The sequence below is a fragment of the Sinohyriopsis cumingii genome, chromosome 10 (genome assembly GCF_028554795.1).
Source record: "Sinohyriopsis cumingii isolate HCF-2022 chromosome 10, ASM2855479v2, whole genome shotgun sequence".
Classification (NCBI taxonomy): Eukaryota; Metazoa; Mollusca; class Bivalvia; order Unionida; family Unionidae; genus Sinohyriopsis; species Sinohyriopsis cumingii.
The window spans coordinates 106,297,669-106,315,042 of NC_142970.1; the positions used below are offsets into that span (position 1 = coordinate 106,297,669).

Sequence of the window (17,374 nt, forward strand, 5' to 3'; positions counted from 1 at the left end):
CTGGGAACTTTATTACCTTTTGAACCACAGTTCGTATACGTCTTCTTGGAATCCTGTCGACTGTGCTAAAGATGAACTCCCTCATCGCAAACCTAAAGACCATCAAGCTTACGTGATCAACACGGACGACAGTCATCTCCCAGGAACCCACTGGGTAGTCGTCTACTTTCCTCAAGAAGGATGTGTGGAATATTTCGATTCGTACGGATTGCCCCCTTTGGAAGACGATATCATTGATTTTATGAGAAGAAATGCTCAAACCACCCGATTCAATAACGTGAAATTACAAGGCACAGATTCCTTGGTGTGCGGACAATATTGTGTGTATTTTCTGCATCATCGCAGCCTGGGCTATTCCTTAGAACATTTAGTGACTCATTTCGATCCTCGTTCTTCTGCTAGAAACGATGTGAAAGTAGATCGATGGTTTTGTGACCATTATGCTTATCTTTTGTCTCAAGCTAGGAAACGTAGTGTCCATCAATGGCCTAATGATTTCCAACAGTGGAAATCACAATTTCATTCACAACGTTGTCAGCCCTGTTCAAAGTAGATTGTCAATTGAGAAAAAATTGTTTGATGTTATAGTGATGGATTATTGTTTAAAAATGTTTGAGTTGTTGTTTAGTGTTAAGTGATTTTTGAATAAAAAATGTTGTGTTTTGAAAAAAAATGCCTTTGTGGTTTGTTTAGCTATAAGAATGTTGGATTGATGCTCTTTCATTTCTTACTATCCCTCTCATGACACTCACTGAACATTGCGACTCAAAAACCGTGTGGGGGATGTTTTCCTTCACGTCCGCGCTTTGACTTTAAGAACCGGGGTTGTTTCAAGTCTAACTATCCATTGTCGACTCATCCTTCTACGAAGATGTGCTCCAAACTAGCTAAACTCAACGAAGCCTACGTGAATTTGCATAGGGTCAGACACAGTCTGATACCGAAGCCAGAAGAAATAGAGAATGTGAGAATGCTAAAAATCACTGAAGACCTGATAGAAGAGCTCTTCAGAGAAGAAATGAACAGGGAGAAAGAAGAATGGACAGAGAAGTACAGACTTCAGAGACAGCAGCAACAGCAGCAACAGCAGCAACAACAGCAGCAGCAGCAACCTGAAGCTGACAGAGGCTTTGTCGATTGTCGTATCGACACCAAAGAGTTCTTCTTCTCTTTCCGAAGAAGCAGACCTATCGCCAGAAAGTCTATCCTCAGAGGACATCGCATTCTTAGAAACTAAAAAGGAATGCCATAGCAAACAAAAAAACAGCCCTTTTCAGGGCTACCCCAATACTCTAGAAAAGAAATAACGATCGATTTGCCAATGTGTATGTAGAGTAGTGTGAATATAAACACTAACTCTTTCTTAAAAAATGTGAGGGTATGTGTTTGTGAGTTTGTATTTGTAAGTGATCAAGTACGTTGGTATGGATAGTAGATTAATATGATGTCATTTTTGGTGTTCGAGGTGTATATTTGGAGTTAGATTGGATTGCTTTGCGTATGTAAATAGTCTATTGAAGTGATTTATAAAAAATTTTAAAATAGTGATGGGTAGCATAAAAAGTGAGTGAGTGTTTCTTTTAGGTCCGCGCGTTGTTGTTGTTTTTTGGTCATGATCTAGGTAAGAGACAGAGTGGAAAAAAGGAAGGCTCTGTCTACCGGAATATCGGACTGGGAAAGGCAATTGATGATATCAAAAAGGCGGGCCACTTCGTCAATGCCACAAGACCGGGTGTCCTAATGTGACGTCATCGCTGCCGACCAATCGTGGCGGGAGTCACATACTGCTTGGTTTGACACCTGGGGCATTTCAATCCAACTAAGAAACACGAGTGTGTGGTGTGACTATTCCCACTCGTGTCTATTAGCCTTTCAGTCAGGTTGTTAAGAACTAGTTAGTCCTACACCTGAGTGGCTAAATTAAAAAGTACTCTTTGAGTACATAAAAGCCTGGGGGATGAGGCTCCTTTTCCTTTCCCCAGGAGTAATTAAAAATCACGCAGTGCGTGAATAAAAAAGTGGTACATGTTCAAAAGAACGAAAACCACTATAATCCAACTAACTAACTAAAGGTAAGATCAATTTTATGTTTTTTAGGGGATGTTTTCCATCACGTCCGCGCTTTCACTATAAATTGAAACTCGCTGGGCAGTCTAGCTACCCTTGTTGATTGATCAACACAAGAATGAATAGCAGAATAGTGAAACTGTTAGAACTCCAGATGCACCTGGAATATGCCAGGCGCATAGTACACCAACTATCAGCGGAGGCTATCGTAGAAGAAGCAAGAATAAAGAAGGAAGAGGAGGAGAGAAGAGAGAGGGAAGAAGAGGAAAAGAAAAGAGAAGAGAGGATGTCGTTCAATATTTCCGAGACAGAGGATTGGGGTGCTGAAGCGAATCATCCCGCCTCTGCACTCTCAAGACAAAAAGTAAAACGAGACTGGAGTCAAAGATGCGTGTGCGGCGCCAGGCCTGGAAGGTGCAACCATTAGATAGGTGCATCTGGAGTTATAAAAAAAAACAGCCCTTTTCAGGGCTACTCAATACTCTAGAAAAGAAATAACTATTAATTTGCCAATGTGTAAGTAGAGTAGTGTGAATATAAACACTAACTCTTTTTTAAGATAGTGTGAGGGTATGTGTTGGTGTGTTTGTGTTAGTAAAAACTCAGGTATGTTTGTGTGAATAGTTGATTATGGGTTTCTTAGCGTATGTGAAGAGTATAGTTAGAGTTGTATTATATGAAATGAAAAAGTAGGGGGATGTTTTCCTTCACGTCCGTGCGTTGTTGTTTTTTGGTTATGATCTAGGTAAGATCAATTTTATGTTTTTTAGGGGGATGTTTTCCATCACGTCCGCGCTTTCACTATAAGAACCCACAGTGTTCGTCGTTCGCACCATTCTACGGAATAACGGAAAGAAAATGGTAGCTGTATCTGACCTGTTCAACAACTTGAGACACAGTTAATTTTGGATAGTTGATGGAGTATATGTTGTGGAAAGAGTAGAAAAGGAATGGAAATATCAAGTTACAAGGGATTTTGTGACCAGACAAGTGAGGAGTCTGAAACTAGCTATGGATCTCCTTGACGGTATGTTGGAAGAAGAAGTGAAGAAAATAAGAGGATTGATTAACCCTCCCTATGTAAGAGTAGGTAGCTTAAAGGAAGCTCTGGATAATACAACATTAGTAAGATGCTTCCTACAAGATATATTAGTATGGAGTGAGTGGTCTTTTGTGAAATGGGGTGTTAACCAACTTATAAAAGCCGAGGAACTTATGAAACGAGTGCTGACCCAAGAAGTAGAGAAGATAAAGAAAAGGTGGACTAAAGAAAGAAAGGAAGAACAGAATAAGAAGAAGAAATTAGAATTCGACCAACTGAATAACAACTGGATGAAAATACAGGCCAAGTTCCGAGCCATGGGTCACCCGGACTGGCTGCCGGAAACAGAAAAGAAAAAGAAGAAAGGAATGATGAACAAAATAAGAGGATGGTGGAAAAAGTTAAGAAGTTAAAAGAAGAAGAAAAAAACCCAAAGGCCCTTTTCAGGGCCAGCCATATATCTCGAAAAGAGATAGCCTTTCAATTGCCTACCCCTTTTTTAAAAAAAATTCCCATGTTCAATTCCCCTTGTACGTATATTAACCCACAATTTATTCCCATGTTAAATTCCCCTTGTACGTAGAGTGACCCACGATTTATCGCCATGTTAATTCCCCTTGTACGTAGAGTGACCCACGATTTATCGCCATGTTAATTCCCCTTGTACGTAATCTGACCCACGATTTTTCGCCATGTTAAATTTCCATTGTACGTAATCTAACCCAGGGGGGGTCTGTAATGCTAATTCCCATTGTACGTAAAGTGCCCCCCTTAACTACTCTCGGTAAACACCGATATCCATGATGCCGCCGCGAAATAATCGCTGACAAATATCAGCTGTTTCATTAATTATTTCTGGTGAATTATTTCCGGAACGTTTTCCTCCTATACGAACTTCTGACCGTGACACGTCAATGAGAATATTATCGGGACAAATAATATTACCTCCGAAACCACTACCAGTAGTAGGTGCATCATGAAATTCTTCTTCTGGAGATTGTGGTCGAGGAGGTTATTGTTTTTTCTGTCGTTGAGGAATTTGTGATTTTTTCTGTTGCTGTGGAGTGTGTGGTTTTTGCTGTGGTGGGGAAAGTTGTATTTGTGGTTGTTGTGTTCGTGCATAATATCTTTCTATTGCGTCTGATAAGTCAATAAATCTAGGGTCGAAGTTTTTAGTTTGATCAAGATCATAGTCTATACGAAATATCCATCTTCGCCAGTTATCACGACTTTTAGCATCATCAGCATACTCGGATTTTAAAAATTTTCCTCGCTGATCATAAGATCTTACGATAAACTCAGCTAATTTATTTACGTCTCCAAGTCCCTTTATAGCATTATAACTTTTTTCGGTAAATTTATCTTTTGCATCAACCCTATCCCTTGCTTGCTCTGTTTCTGTTTCTGATACACGATCTTTTATATCACCTATTTCAGCACGAATTTTACCAATACCTTCAAGTATTTCTTCATCGACGGGTGGAGGTTGAGCCGCAGCTATATCAGTTGGAAGATCTCGTAAAATCTTCTTTGTCTGTTTAGTTCTTCTTGCTATTTTTTTCAGTTTGTTCTGCGGATTGTTTTAATACTGGAAAAATACCCTTTTTCCTCTCCTTCTCGTCCTCCTTAATATCTCCCCATATAGTTTTTTTCAGCAGCCTCTGAAGCTTTTTCAGTAGCTGCAGTGACGGGTTTAAATAACTTTTTAGTGTCTTCTTCGTACTCAACTTGTGCTTCCTGCTGTGCTCGTAAGTTTTCTCTAAATGAGTCTCTAACAGGAAGAAATTTCTTAATTGCTTCTAATCGTTCTCGTGCTATTCTTGTAGTATGAGATTCAGAGTGAACCATTATTTTGATATAACAATTTTTTAATTAATAGCAGCAGAGAAGGCGCGACCTCAAGTTGACGTAATTGCGTAAAGCGCGTGTTTAATAAACTAGAAAAAGTCACCAACGACAATAAAGTAATATTAATTAGAAAAATTCCGGAGAGATTTTCTCAGTAAAGTGTCGATGCTTTTCTAAAATTTTGTCGACGCTTTTCTTTTTTTCGATCATTTGTAGGAAGGCTTATTTTCGACATTTGGACGCTCCTACAAAAAGGTGGGTTCGCCCCCCCCCCCCCCCCCCGCCCCTCCCGCTGCTCTATCTTTTTGTGTCTTTTCACATTACACCATTGTATGTATCTTACTAAAGGGTGCTTTTATACACAATGGACATTTAGGCGATACTCTGATCATATGCCGTCACACTGCCACCTCTCCTGTCAACCATGCATTATGCATGTATTTGAAACAGAGGCTTTGAATTTGTAAGGAGCCTAGTTTGGTCCAGTGCCCCCATGCTATGTCTATATTTTCTTGTTCCACCTTGCATCTGATTCTTTTTGTAATTTGTTCCTTGTATTGTTGCCGAAGCTTAGTTTTATTTTTTTGATGTTATTGTAGATATTGTTATTGTATATATATATATATATATATATATATATATATATATATATATATATATATATATATATATATATATATATATATATATTGATTCCAGTATACATATATATATTTTTTAATTCTAAATATTTGTCCATTTCACGAAAATATGTTCCCATCTCCTCTTCGTCCGCTAGTCCTTTGCGTCTTTTAATTTCTTTCCTAGTAAGTTTTTCTTTTCTCTCTTATTCTGTTCTCTTAAGTCTGGTTTTTTCTATTTCTCTCCTTTCTATTTGTGTTGATCTTATCACATGGTTGTTTTCTTCTGGTGGTTTCACTTCTTCATTGTTGATGTTTCTCTTGGTTTTTCTTGGTTGTGCCGTTGGTTTCTCGATCATCTGCAATACCGTTTTTGAATAGGATTCTCTTCTTGTTTGCGGTGTTGTCATTGTTGTTGATGTTGATAGTAGTGGTGTTTCCTACAAATCTATAATCATTTCTACTCTCGTTTTTTGGTGTTATCAGTTTTGTTATTGGTGGTGGTGAGGAGCATTTGTGAGGTGTATGACCTGTTTTCTCACATCGATTGCATTTCTCTGAAGTAAATACAGCCCTTGTTCCATGATTTGATGAGAAATCCGTGCAGGAAAAAGGCTGGTTTAATCTTCGTGATGTCGTTTTCTTTCCCATCTCTATTATCCTTATTCCGTTTTTGATGGGCGTTAGTGGGATGATATCCATTTTTGAGTTCACACCCTTTATTTTTAGCTCCTCGTCGAAGCGTTTGACAGTAGCTTCTGAGGGGATCTCCACGGGGATATCCGACATATGTACTTCTATTGTCCTTTTTTGACATTTCGTAGAATTGGTTCAGGATTTTTTTACAATCACTTTCTCTTCTCCTATATTCATTTCCCCAAACGGTAATTGTTACGTGTTTAGGCTCGAATAAACAGTAACACAGAATGAGTGAAAACAACAAGCTTTCTAAAATTTAACAAATAATTTATTTTCCTGGAAAATTCTGTAAAAATGAAAAAAGCAGAAGAACTTACGGTTTCAAGAATAAAAAAAAATAATCTAAGAATAATCCACGAATTAAATTGCAGAAGTCCTAGTAATAAATGTTCTAATAATTTCAGGTTCGAATCCTGATGGAAAATCCAAGATGGATGACGATGATGTATGCTGTAGTCAGTACTGTGCTTATCTACAGTTCCTTGTAGGAATACAAATAATGGCACTCCGGTATTGGAAATCCAAATTAAACTTGTAAACAATGTCTTTCCAAAATCTGTGTGAGCATTTTTCAAATATTTCCAGAGAATAAAGAATTAATCCTTTTGAAATCCAACTGATCTGAAGAATTATAATAGCTCAAATCTGGCTACAAGAAATTAACCTGACATCAGTATGAAAAGCCCAAAAACTGAGAAATCTCTCTCAGAACAAAGATTATATTGTATCATAAGACGCACAGTTTCGAAATTTCCCCTAGTTGCCAAATCCGGGGGGGGGGGGTCACATGATCATGTTTATATCATATACACAGAATATGGCCTTGATTAGACCAATGATTTTATTCCCAGAATACAAATTTTAAAAAAGTGTTTACTTCTTAACCCACGTAGTCCCATCATGACCTTGACAACTACCAATCATTCTAAAATAAAATAGAACTTTGTTTACTAATTCTGAATCCAGTTCAGAATTTAGATCAACACCTGTTATTTATAAACTAACAGTCAAGGGCAAACAATTTTCTGAAAAAGTATCATCTCTAGTGAATAAATTTACATTAAAATAGCATGTAAGAAAAATAAAAATTTAAAACTGACAAACAAACAATTAAATTAAAAAATATATATATTAAATCAGATATACGTAACAGTAATATAGGCTTATTCCCTTTGGGTCTTAAAGTCCATCTGTCGAAGCCTTCCCTATTCAAGGAGTCTGTTAACTGAACAAAGTCTTTGTTAAAAAGCTGAAGTGCTACCATAATGCGTGACATACTGAGACTATTTTCCATAGCAATTTGGGACACGTCTATCTCCTGTGTGCCTTTCTTATAACTATACTCTAAAAAGTGTCCTTCCTCTGTCGCTATCCGCTTGGTGATGAAATATTTCTCCAGCTCTGGTGTTTCCTTGTACGACGCCATTTTTCCTCGTGCTGCTCATTGCTCACGTACTACTCACAAATATTTTGCATTGCATGATTGTGCTTCTGTTTAAGTATTTGTGGATGATCTTTGTAGTTCTGTGTAACAATATAAATTTCCCATTCTGTTTGTGTTTCTGTCACTGGTCACGTATTTCACATCATGTGCCCGGTGGACTTCGTTGCTGTTCGCTTTGTGCGTGTCATGGATCTTACTGCTAACGACGAGCGTCCAATAAACAAAGACGTCAAATGTAGACATTTATCGCTAAGGCGTCCTAATATGGACAAAACACAAACGTGACAGGTGCGTCATAAAAAAAAAATTTGACTATATGAGCTCGGGTATGAACAACCATACAGACGAATATACAGACGAACAGACATAGTGTCGATTTTCATTTTGTCATTCAGCCACCACGCTCGCATGTATATACGTGGTGATAATCATATTTTTAAGTAAATGTTCGTAAGTACAGAGTTCGGACAACGGACTTCATAAACAGATCATTTTCAAGAACGAATCCTCAATATGATAGGAATGTAGAGAGTAAAATACAATATCTTTGATTGAGCTGTGTACCTACCGTCACACCCTGACTGCTAACAGGACCTGAATCAGTTTCTATTTATTTTATTTCATTTAACATTTATCATCACGAGAGGTAATGTTAGTGGAAATGTGTGAGTGTTGCATTATTAGTTATATATCATTAAATGTAATGCTATTCGTGTACGTTTTGTTATTTGTCTTCGTCTCTAGAGTGACTTTCGCGTGTCCCAAATATTCACCCTCCCTATCTAACGTATTTGAGTAAGTGGGGGGGGGGGGGGGTCGTAACAACAGCTGCCTTAATGATCTTCTGTGAAATTTACCCTCGTATCTCCTAACTTGTGCGTTTCTTCTCCAGTTTCCATATTTAAAAGGCATTTAAAATCTAGACCATAATGGATCCGCTGTAAACTATCCATTATTCTTCAGATGAATTTGGGGGTCGTTGTATTCACTGTTATAAATTATTTAATGGTATTTGTTTTTTGTATAAAGCAATTCCTATTATGGAATGGTACAACCCTTGTGCGTGATATGCAGTATAGGCTGAATTTTGCACAGAAATAGCGCAGGGATGAAAATTAATTTAAAAACAGAAGAATGAGGATAAAATCTCAATGGAATACAGGTAACAATCATACGAAAAATAAAAGAACGATAGAAATTTTAAAAAACAAACACTGATACAACTGGGAAGGCTGATGAGCATATTTGAATTCTACTGGGTCCAAAGACACGTGTTATAGACACAAAGTACGCATAAATTGTGGTGTTTGAATCAAATAATCAATAGATACGATGCAGCATAGTCTGGTATATCTTAAACTAGGTGTATAACTCACGATTACTTATTTGTCCCCCACCCCACCCCAAGACCATCAGTAGGTTGTGTATTCAAATTCTTCCCAGAATGCATTGTTCAGCCGCAGTAGTGAATATCTAAAAAACGGATTTTGCTCTCATTGCCTTCGGACTAAATGATCTTTCTTATCCTCAAATTCAGTTAACATAGTTTACACAAGAAACTAAGAACGTCACTACATTTCATCGTCTCTGGATTGGTCTGGTATTCTATCAAGACAACAAGACAGATCTCTCTACAACTATTTTTCTATTTAAAAAAGAACTTAAGAAAAAAAAAATAAAAAAAAAAACATTAATCAGAGTAATATAAGATTCGAGATTATTTTATTCTGAATTTGAACCAATCAGAATTTTCTACAAATGGTTCATTTCGAACCAATCAACATTTCTCTTGCATACTAACGGTTCATTTTGTGGTAAGGGAGACAAGGACTTTTCTTGTTAATAATAATAATAATAATGAGGACTTTGTATAGCGCCTAATCTTTAGAAGCTCTAAGCGCTTTACAATATTAGACAACACATATAATATAAAAACACATATATAATGGTATGATTACAAAAACAAACACCATGAAATTAGAAAACATAAAAACATGCTGAGAATATTTAAGGTAGGAAACAATATTAGATCTTTAAGTTTGTTCTTGCAGTCGAAACAAGTGAGTTTTGAGAGCACTCTTGAATGGTATCACTATGTCTTTGTGTCTAAGTTCAGTGGGCAATTAATTCCACGTTGCTGGGCTCTGGTATGCAAAAGAACGCCGTCCATATGACTTTGTTTTTATACTGGGAATAACGAGTATACGATTATCAGAAGAGGAACGTAAGTATCTTGCTGGTGTGTACACATAGGTGAGGTCAGATAGGTATGTTAGACTGAATTATTATATTTTTAACGCATGCGTGTCTTGACACGAGTACTCAGATGCTGATTTTCTTAAGAGAAAATAACAAATATTGAATGATATAATTTAGAGAAAAACTTAAACATGTACTTAGAAAAGTATAGTGAATCCATGTACTTCAAACACTAAAATTCGTTGAACGCTGTAAAACGACGGGGACCACTCTAACATCATCATGTACTTGACGTCATCAAGTGAATGTTGTGATGTTACCCTGACGACGGAACGTTAAATTTTTTTAACATTTTATTGGTTTTAAAAGTCGGTGAAATCGTAAGATGCAACGAAGAACTGTACAATTACCATGACGCTACCTCTGTACTCTGTAGTTTGATGGTTTATAATTTTCTACAATTTTATAAAATCTGAAATGAACCAACATTATCGCTACGTTAGAACTTATGCTGGAACTATAAGGGCAGTTATACTAGACTGGAGCGGCACAACGGTTGACAAGTACGTCTTAGCTCCAGCTGCTGTATTTGTAGAGGTGAGTTTGTATATAACGCAACATAAACTAAACAGGTACATTTCTAATTTACCGGACTCTAACTTATCCTGAACATTACTGGAAATATGTAAAAATGCATAGTCCGTCCCCACCTCCAATAGGATGATTTTGCACAAAGTTTTATATAAAAGTTAGAAACGAGTCCCATTTCATCCCAAGTTATATATATATATATATATATATATATATATATATATATATATATATATATATATATATATATATATATATATGTATGTATGTATGTGTGTGTATATATATGTATATGTATGAGTGTGTATATATATATGTATATGTATGTGTGTGTATATATATATATATGTATGTATGTGTGTGTATATATATGTATATGTATGAGTGTGTATATATATATGTATATGTATGTGTGTGTATATATATATATATATATATATATATATATATATATATATATATATATATATATATGTGTGTGTATATATATATATATATATATATATATATATATATATATATATATATATATATATATATATATATATATATATATATATATTGATTCTGAGAATGCACGGTATAAAGAAGACGATCCAGTTTCATGGGTTCTTTGGATAATTCACAAGATACTGAAAAAACGATTCACATTAATCTCTACAGGCATGAAATATTGTGATGTTCTGATCTACCATGAATTTCAGATATTTCTCAGCTTCTTTAAAAACCAAAATCATATTGGTGTTCTTATCATTCTTTGTCTAATACTAATAGCAAGGTTGTTTTGGCACAGAACGTGCAGAACACTGCATCTAGTGAAGCAGAAGCCAGACTGCAAATTTTTTGTCATGTCAAATGTGTCCTCTTGTATCTGCTTACTTTTTCTGACTGGATGATATGTATGTATGTATGTATGTGTGTGTGTGTGTGTGTGTGTGTGTGTGTGTGTGTGAAAGTGTAAAACACGAATAGCCAGCATCAACGTTCAGTAACTGAAAGATACTGTCAGCAAAAGAATTTAGCCAGAGAGAAAGATATAATAAAGAGCACAAACTTTAACCACCACCTACCCCTCAATTTTCCTATCAGTAGATTAACTTCACTAATGTCGAGGATAAAAACGGGGGGGGGGGGTCCATTATGCTGGCCTGTGCTACTATAAACTGGAATACTTTGTTAAGACGGATGTTGGTGGGGCGCGACTGAACTCTTTCCTCCTACTTTACATCACTCAAATATATATTACCAATCTAATTTTACAATCTAGGCAAATAATCCACAAACGTGTTCGAAATTCCTAGGATCATTGATATGAGAACTAGAAAATTGCTAAGTAGCCAAAACAGTACTAAAATATCTTAATACTATTTGCAACTGAAAATCACGTCTATGTACAAAATTGTCAACTGAAGTGGTATGGTGGGCAGAGACAAGGCTACTGAAAATCACGTCTATGTACAAAATTGTCAACTGAAGTGGTGTGGTGGGCAGAGAGAAGGCTATTGAAAATCACGTCTATGTACAAAATTCTCAACTGAAGTTTTGTGGTGGGCAGAGAGAAGGCTACTGAAAATCATGTCTATGTATAAAATTGTATATGTACAAAATTGTCAACTGAAGTGTTGTGGTGGGCAGAGAGAAGGCTACTGAAAATCACGTCTATGTACAAAATTATCAACTGAAGTGTTGTGGTGGGCAGAGAGAAGTCTACAGAAAATGACGTCTATGTACAAAATTGTAAACTGAAGTGTTGTGGTGGGCAGAGAGAAGGCTACTGAAAATCACGTCTATGTACAAAATTGTCAACTGAAGTGGTGTGGTGGGCAGAGAAACATGGGGAGTATGTTCGCGTGTTGCTTTGGCATGCTCAGACGGTATATGCACATAGAAAGGACAGTTTTTAGTTTTGGGGGGAAATGCAGAATCCTTACATGAAGCAAACATATTTTATCTCACTCCTTGTTGATCATCGAGATTATGACTCCATAATGTGCAAGGCGTAAAATTAAAGTTAGGTTAAACTACATCTAAACTGATTGTACACACATGCTTCTTCAATGGGATTAAGAGAATCTACGTTGTGGTTTACACTGAGACAAAGAAATCCCAGTCAAGGGTTTATATTTGTCTCTCCCCCCCCCCCCCCATCGATATAGCAGCGTTGGGAGACAAAGAATATAACCACGCGACTGGGATTTCCATGGCTTGATACAAAAACCGACATTGATTATTTTTCTCACCCAATATTTTCCAGTTAAATTAAAACAACCCTGCACTTTTGTAATTTATTTAGCAGATTCAAAACACGGTATTCTAAAGGTACTATTATTTGCTTCTAACTATTTAATGGTCATCAGGTCTTGTACTCTTTTACGAAAATCTGAATAATTCTCTAAATAGAAACTAGCTTTATATGCCGTTCTTAGATAAGGGAAAAATCAAGAAAAAAATAGTTACAGTTGTTAATTGTTGGAAGTATGGAGCAACGAGTGCCTCGAGCCACGTGCAATTCTTGTTCAAAATACTGCTTATTTATACGAATATGTTAATGAGGGCAATGTGGCGACCTGTCGACCCTAAGTAAATAAGTGCTACGCATGAAAAACAGAAACATAAAATCATGTTGATTTTACTACTGTATTATCACATTTAATCCATGGATGTCACATGAAAATAACAATAATCAATTAATATACTATTTACGGATAACTTTTAACTGTAATCAATTCTAATATGGAAATAGCTCATGGTAAGGAATGGTAGGATACATTATAATACTCGGTACAGACTACTGTACAGTTCTAACAAAATGTAGTGACGGAGATTTCTAATTCATGATATTCTTGGAAATGAATATTTCCTTTCGTGGAAATATGGCAAGTGTTGCTATTACCAGAGATACGCTACACGGAGAACTTCTTGTGAAATAGCGTATGGACTGACGAATGAATCATTCTGATTGGTAAGTGCAGGACTTTTCATTTGTTTACAATATTTGATGCAACTAGGGGCTGTTTGAGGGTATTGGACTAAGATTGAAGAACGCAGGTCTGACATAAATACATTTCTAGTTGTTGCCGTCTTTGTGGAGGCTCTTGACAGATCTTGGATTTTTGTAGCCAGAGAATTGTATAGTTTGTGTGCCTAGAACAGTGTTTTCTATCATAGTGCGTTCTCTGCAGCTCTGTAAACTTTTAAGTCAGCGTCATTAAATGTAGCTAACAGTTCCTAATTCGTTTCACATGAACTATTTAAAACTAATCAGGTACTTTTAGCTACATTTTGATGACACTGACCTGAAAATGTACGGAGCTGGATCTACAGATAGGATAAAATTGCTCATGTTATGTCGAATGTATTATAGTTTCTAGCATACTACCAAATCGACATATGGACTTTTTTGTTGTTGTTATATTATCTGTTGTTTTTGTTTGATTTTATAACAACTCCGTCAGACAAAGCAGAAGACAACAAAGGTTTAATTTTGAAAGTAGTTCCTATAGCGTTGACACCGTGCTTGAGACGACCCGACTGAAAAAACCAGATTGAGATAAGAAAGTAAGGTTAGCAAAACAAATCGATATCTCTGTCACATGGGTGAGAATAATTTTACTTGTGTTTACTTAAAGGTTACGAACGTGCATGCTTTATTATAATTATTGGTTTATTTAACCTTAGTAATCAACTCTTGCATTGCTGTCCAGCACCCATAAAACAAAATTTGACACAGGACTTGTTGTGGCTTTTCACCGCGAAGCAACGAAAGCCTAAGCGAGCTGGAAAGCCTTTCATCGTAAGGACTACTTTTGGCACAAGGATTATTTACATTTAAATCTGCGATGGACTGTGGGATTAAGAGAGGCTGGGGAACACGTACGCATGTATTCTCAACTAATGGTCATTTTCCAAACCCCTAATAGCTTCGAGAAAGCATTTCACTTTTAACTGCAGCATTTAAACGACTATGTCCCCTTATTATTTTTCAGGTGTTTAAGAAGCACAAAGTTCTCATCTCCATGAAGGATGCAAGACCCCCACTGGGTCTAAGAAAAGACCTTCACATAAAGGTCATCACCGATTTACCCGAAGTCCGGCAAAGATGGAAAGATGTCCATGGAAAATATCCAGATCGAAGTGACGTAGACAAAATGTTTAAAGACTTTATCCCACTGCAACGTAAATGTTTACAACAATATACTGAGCTAATCCCGGGTACGGTTAAGTCCGTGAATATCCTAAAGAAGGAATTTAAAGTCAAAATCGGTAGTACGACCGGGCTTTATAGACCCATGGTCAACATTTTACTGAAAGAGGCCAAAAAGCAAGGATATATCCCAGACGCTACTGTCGCGAGAGATGAAATAATTCACGGTACACGTCCAAAACCATTTATGATATACAAGAACATGGATATATTAGACGTACATCCGATTCAAAGTGTCATAAAAGTAGACGACACAGTATCAGGCGTCCGTGAGGCGCTTGAAGCCGGATGTTGGGGGGTTGGGGTAGCTAGGTATAGCAATTATATGGATATTGACTCATTAGAACAAGAGACGAAACTTTCTCAGAAAGAAATTCTGCAACGTGTGGAGAAGACATCTCGTCTGCTGAGGAATGCAGGTGCCCATTACGTAATTGAGAGCGTAGCTAATCTACCTGAAGTGATCCACGACATTAACAGGAGGCTATCAACCGGAGAAAGACCTTAGTTATGGATATTTGTCCAGCCAAGCGAACAGAAGGCAGTAAACGAACAAACATGATAAAAGTATTATAAAGACGATGATGGTTCTGAAGAAAAGGTTAAGCCCTTCAAAAGATGTAATTTAACAATGTTTATCGTGTTTTCGAATATTCGCCCAGCCATGTGTGGATATATACATAAAGCTCCTTTAGTGACTTGTTTCGAAAGATCAAGTTTGATGAGGCATACAGATAGGTCGAGTCCGTTAGGCTGGCGAGTGTTCATTCGCCTCATCAAACGAGTTTCTTACCTTATGCAGAGCAACCACTCGTGCGGTTTTGCATTCACGACGATACCACATTCGCGCCTTCCATATAATTTTAGATATACAGTGTGAATGTAATCTAAAAGAGCGAAAGATTTATAAATGTTCGACTCGGTCTGTTAAAGAATATCAATGCAAAGATGGAAACATCTAATTATTTACAGTTTGTGTATGCCATATGGAAATATGGATTTAACATTTGTATCAAACGACAGATCATCAGTGTAAAAATAAATGTATATTTTAATCATATATATATATATATATATATATATATATATATATATATATATATATATATATATATATATATATATATAAAGAGAGAGAGAGAGAGAGAGAGAATTAAAAATATACACCAGACAGAACGGACAGTGCTATCCCTGGATTTATATAGGAGAATGCTTGATAATATTTGGCAGAATTAAAATTTTAATACAAATAATACATTCATACAGGTTTGTGACACTTTAATTAGTACTCCACGGAGATTCGAACCCAGGTCCGCGGGTAAACGGCACCCATCGCCTTGCCTGCACACACAAGCCAATATTCCCCCAGGACTGAGCACACATCACGAATAAATGGTGGTACTCAATCGGTGTTATATACACTCGTGTGTAGCAGACACACTCGCATGACGACCTGGTAATTAATTCTCATCTATCTACACAGTCATTCCAGTTAAAGAAATCAAGGTATATAGAATTAATTATAGAAAATTATAAATATACACCAGACAGAACGGAAAGTGATATGCCTGGATTCCTATAGATGAATGCTTGATAATAGAAGGCAGAATTAATATTTTAATACAAATAATACTGTCATTATATATATATATATATATATATATATATATATATATATATATATATATATATATATATATATATATATGTGTGTGTGTGTGTGTGTGTGTGTGTGTGTGTGTTTCTCTTTAATGGGCATTTATAAATAGTTTATCACTGTACAATGCACTCAAAGGAATGCAAAGAAAATACTTATTAAAATCAATCATGGTTACCGATTTCGACACTCGTATGAAATTGGATATAAATTATATGCACCACTGAATTTAATATGGCCTGTAAATCACATAACTTCTGAGATCGAGTATGAGCCTTGGAATTTGAGTCAGCCAATCAAAAACGACTACAATTTTGTAACGTCGTGTTTTGATCAGCACAGTGAGAAATCTCAATCTCATAGCATTAATACCTCAATCTCATAGCATTAATACCTCAGTCTCATAGCATTAATACCTCAATCTCATAGCATTAATACCTCAATCTCATAGCATTAATATCTCTAGGCCTGGATTCGAAATGTGAATATAAATATCCAAACTTGTTCAAAGCATTTAATTCTCTATGGTCCAAGATTGGCTTTACCGTATTGCCTAATGTACATATGTTTATTGTACGTATTTTCTAATGCATATATTAAAACTGTATATTTCAAAATGGAGTCATGTGCGGGGAAACAAACCCCCCACCCCCCGAAATACAGTGCATACTGTTCTTTTCATGGACGTGACCGCGTACAATATCTCAAATAATGTTCTTTTCGTAGACATGATCGCGTACAATATCTCAAATAAAACCGACAATCTTTCTATGTGCTAAAACCACAGGATCGTTATTTCAAGGAAGAGACTTGACGTAATGCTACCAGTTCTATCACCGTAGCAGAGTGCCGCCATGTTTAAGAGAATATGGGTTAGTGGTACTGCTTATTCAGGTAGGTGGAGATAATAGCAGTACAACTGTCGAGAGCACACTTTGAAGTTTACGGTAAAACAGATTCTAAGAAGTAAAGCACGTACAGCTCGGCTTAAAATAACACTTCG

General features: G+C 36.4%; 1 protein-coding gene across 1 annotated transcript; it reads left to right on the top strand.

The window, feature by feature from the left end:
- The first annotated feature begins 10,265 nt into the window (after positions 1–10,265).
- Positions 10,266–15,719, top strand: LOC149790777 (uncharacterized). The gene is made up of 2 exons (XM_089971443.1): positions 10,266–10,516; positions 14,497–15,719. Exons 1-2 carry the CDS (start codon positions 10,397–10,399, stop codon positions 15,220–15,222), a joined length of 846 nt encoding a protein of 281 aa, XP_089827569.1. The 5' UTR covers positions 10,266–10,396; the 3' UTR covers positions 15,223–15,719.
- The last annotated feature ends 1,655 nt before the right edge of the window (positions 15,720–17,374 follow it).

Coding starts and splice junctions, on each gene's coding strand:
- LOC149790777 (XM_089971443.1), top strand. CDS start 10,397: ATGAACCAACATTATCGCTACGTTAGAACTTATGCTGGAACTATAAGG. Junction 10,517..14,496: donor CAGCTGCTGTATTTGTAGAG/GTGAGTTTGTAT, acceptor ATTATTTTTCAG/GTGTTTAAGAAGCACAAAGT.